This window comes from Diaphorina citri, unplaced genomic scaffold (assembly GCF_000475195.1).
Source record: "Diaphorina citri unplaced genomic scaffold, Diaci psyllid genome assembly version 1.1 scaffold24698, whole genome shotgun sequence".
In the NCBI taxonomy this organism is placed as follows: Eukaryota; Metazoa; Arthropoda; class Insecta; order Hemiptera; family Psyllidae; genus Diaphorina; species Diaphorina citri.
In genome coordinates, this window is record NW_007402039.1 from 1 (window position 1) to 2238 (window position 2238).

Sequence of the window (2238 nt, forward strand, 5' to 3'; positions counted from 1 at the left end):
TTTTCCGTACAAACAAATGGCGACGATGGTACAAAACTTACTGAAAACGGTGTTCAAAACACGGCTGAACAAGCCATTAAAAATCCTGTGGATAAATCCAAAATAATCGCAAGAGATGACACAGATTCAAACCAAGATATGGTCTCATTGGAAGATTGGATTGAAATTCTCGACAAAGGAAAAAATCCAAAATAATCGCAAGAGATGACACAGATTCAAACCAAGATATGGTCTCATTGGAAGATTGGATTGAAATTCTCGACAAAGGAAAGGAACTGGCCGAAGTCGAAAATGGAAAAGCAGCGGACAAAGGAACTGATCTAATTAAGGAAAGCGATATGTCTGCAAAAAAATCATCACTTATAGACTCCCTGTTTGGCTCATTTTTCGCTGAAATTGACAACCTAGATCCCAACACTAAAAAATTCATGAAAACAAATCGTGATGGATTGGATAACAAAAACTCTCGTTTGAATACCAATGATTCGGGTTGGTACTGGTTCGAAATTCTGAATCCTTTTGCGTTGCCCGATGGAAATACACCTAACAATGAAACCAACATGGAAATTGAAGATTTGCTCAACAACACAAACAATACTGAGATAAAATGGTTCGACATTGAACTAATACTGCTTGAACCTGATGACAAGTTTCAGAGCGTCTGGAACGGAACGCAAAGCGACGCGTTAAAAGATGTTGACAAAGCATTCGATGAGTTCATGGAGGAAGTGGCTAAACTTGAAAAAGAAGAAGCAGAGATGCTCGAGACTTTATACCAAGACGAGAAAGAACTGGAGGATTTCTACAGTCTTTTAAGCACACTGGTAAACAGGTCTTCAAGCGTGGGAATGAGGAAGAAAAGAGGACTTCAACCCTACAATCTTCCTTGGAGCAAAGAGTAGGCGGTGTACGTGTGCGTGTGTATGTGTACGTGTGTGTGTATGTATTTGTGTGTCGTGTGCACCAGCGAGGTATGCTGTGTAATGAGTTATCTATGTATGTGTACTGTGTAGGTTTGCTGTGTAGTGAGTTGAGTATCTATGTGAAGTGTATAGGTTTTGCTGTGTTGAGTATGTCTGTGACCCATAAACCGATGTTTACATTTAGCATGAGGAAAGAAGAACATGACGAAGAATGTATGACAATGTAAACAAAGAAGGGTGACAGTAACTGTACTTTATTGTCATGGTCATGACAGAATGATAAGTGCTGACTAACAATACAATATATTGAAGGTTGGACAGATATGATGGACTAAAAATGCTGATCTAGCTTGGAAGAGGAATGTAAACATATTATGTATAGGTGAACGCAAGTCTGATGTATGAAGTTCAATCGATGAAGACAGTATTTTGAAACAGTAGGTTATAAGTATGACACTACAATAGGGCCCACACTGACACAACACTACAGATAAAGAGAAAGGCTCCTTCCGTATGTACTTCAGGAGTACATTTTCACAGAATGGCCCCCCTCTCTCTGCTCATTTCAAGGTACCCACTGGACTCCCCACAGTTAGTAATGTCTACGCCTACTGTTAAAGAATACCTACATAGCAGACCAGAAAGGCAGAGATAGGCAGATTTGCTACCAGATAGGCAGAGTCTTGGAGGTTAAAATACTAGATAGACAGTACCGTCTCCTCTCCCTGCAGAGGTTCTGGATGACAGATTTATCTGTCACTATCTAAGTAAGGGATAAGTACCTAGATTTACTGATGGTAGATGTGTTTATTATTGAAAGAATGGTTTAATTGTTTATTAGAGATAGGTAGTTGTCAGAGGTAGGTTTTGTTAGAGATAGGTAGAGTTATTGATGGTAGATTTGTTAGTTAGAGATATTTAGTTGTTACAGATAGGTTATAGATTGTTTATAATAGGAGTTAGAGATATTTAGTTGTTACAGATAGGTTATAGATTGTTTATAATAGGAGTTAGAGATATTTAGTTGTTACAGATAGGTTATAGATTGTTTATAATAGGAGTTAGAGATATTTAGTTGTTACAGATAGGTTATAGATTGTTTATAATAGGAGTTAGAGATATTTAGTTGTTACAGATAGGTTATAGATTGTTTATAATAGGAGTTAGAGATATTTAGTTGTTACAGATAGGTTATAGATTGTTTATAATAGGAGTTAGAGATATTTAGTTGTTACAGATAGGTTATAGATTGTTTATAATAGGAGTTAGAGATATTTAGTTGTTACAGATAGGTTATAGATTGTTTATAATAGGA

General features: G+C 36.8%; 1 protein-coding gene across 1 annotated transcript; it reads left to right on the forward strand.

The window, feature by feature from the left end:
- Positions 1-6: 6 nt before the first annotated feature.
- LOC103523496 lies at positions 7-1729 on the forward strand. The gene is made up of 2 exons (XM_008488535.3): positions 7-141; positions 231-1729. The coding sequence occupies exons 1-2, from the start codon at positions 139-141 to the stop codon at positions 900-902; spliced, it is 675 nt and encodes a 224-aa protein (XP_008486757.1). The 5' UTR covers positions 7-138; the 3' UTR covers positions 903-1729.
- Positions 1730-2238: the final 509 nt, after the last annotated feature.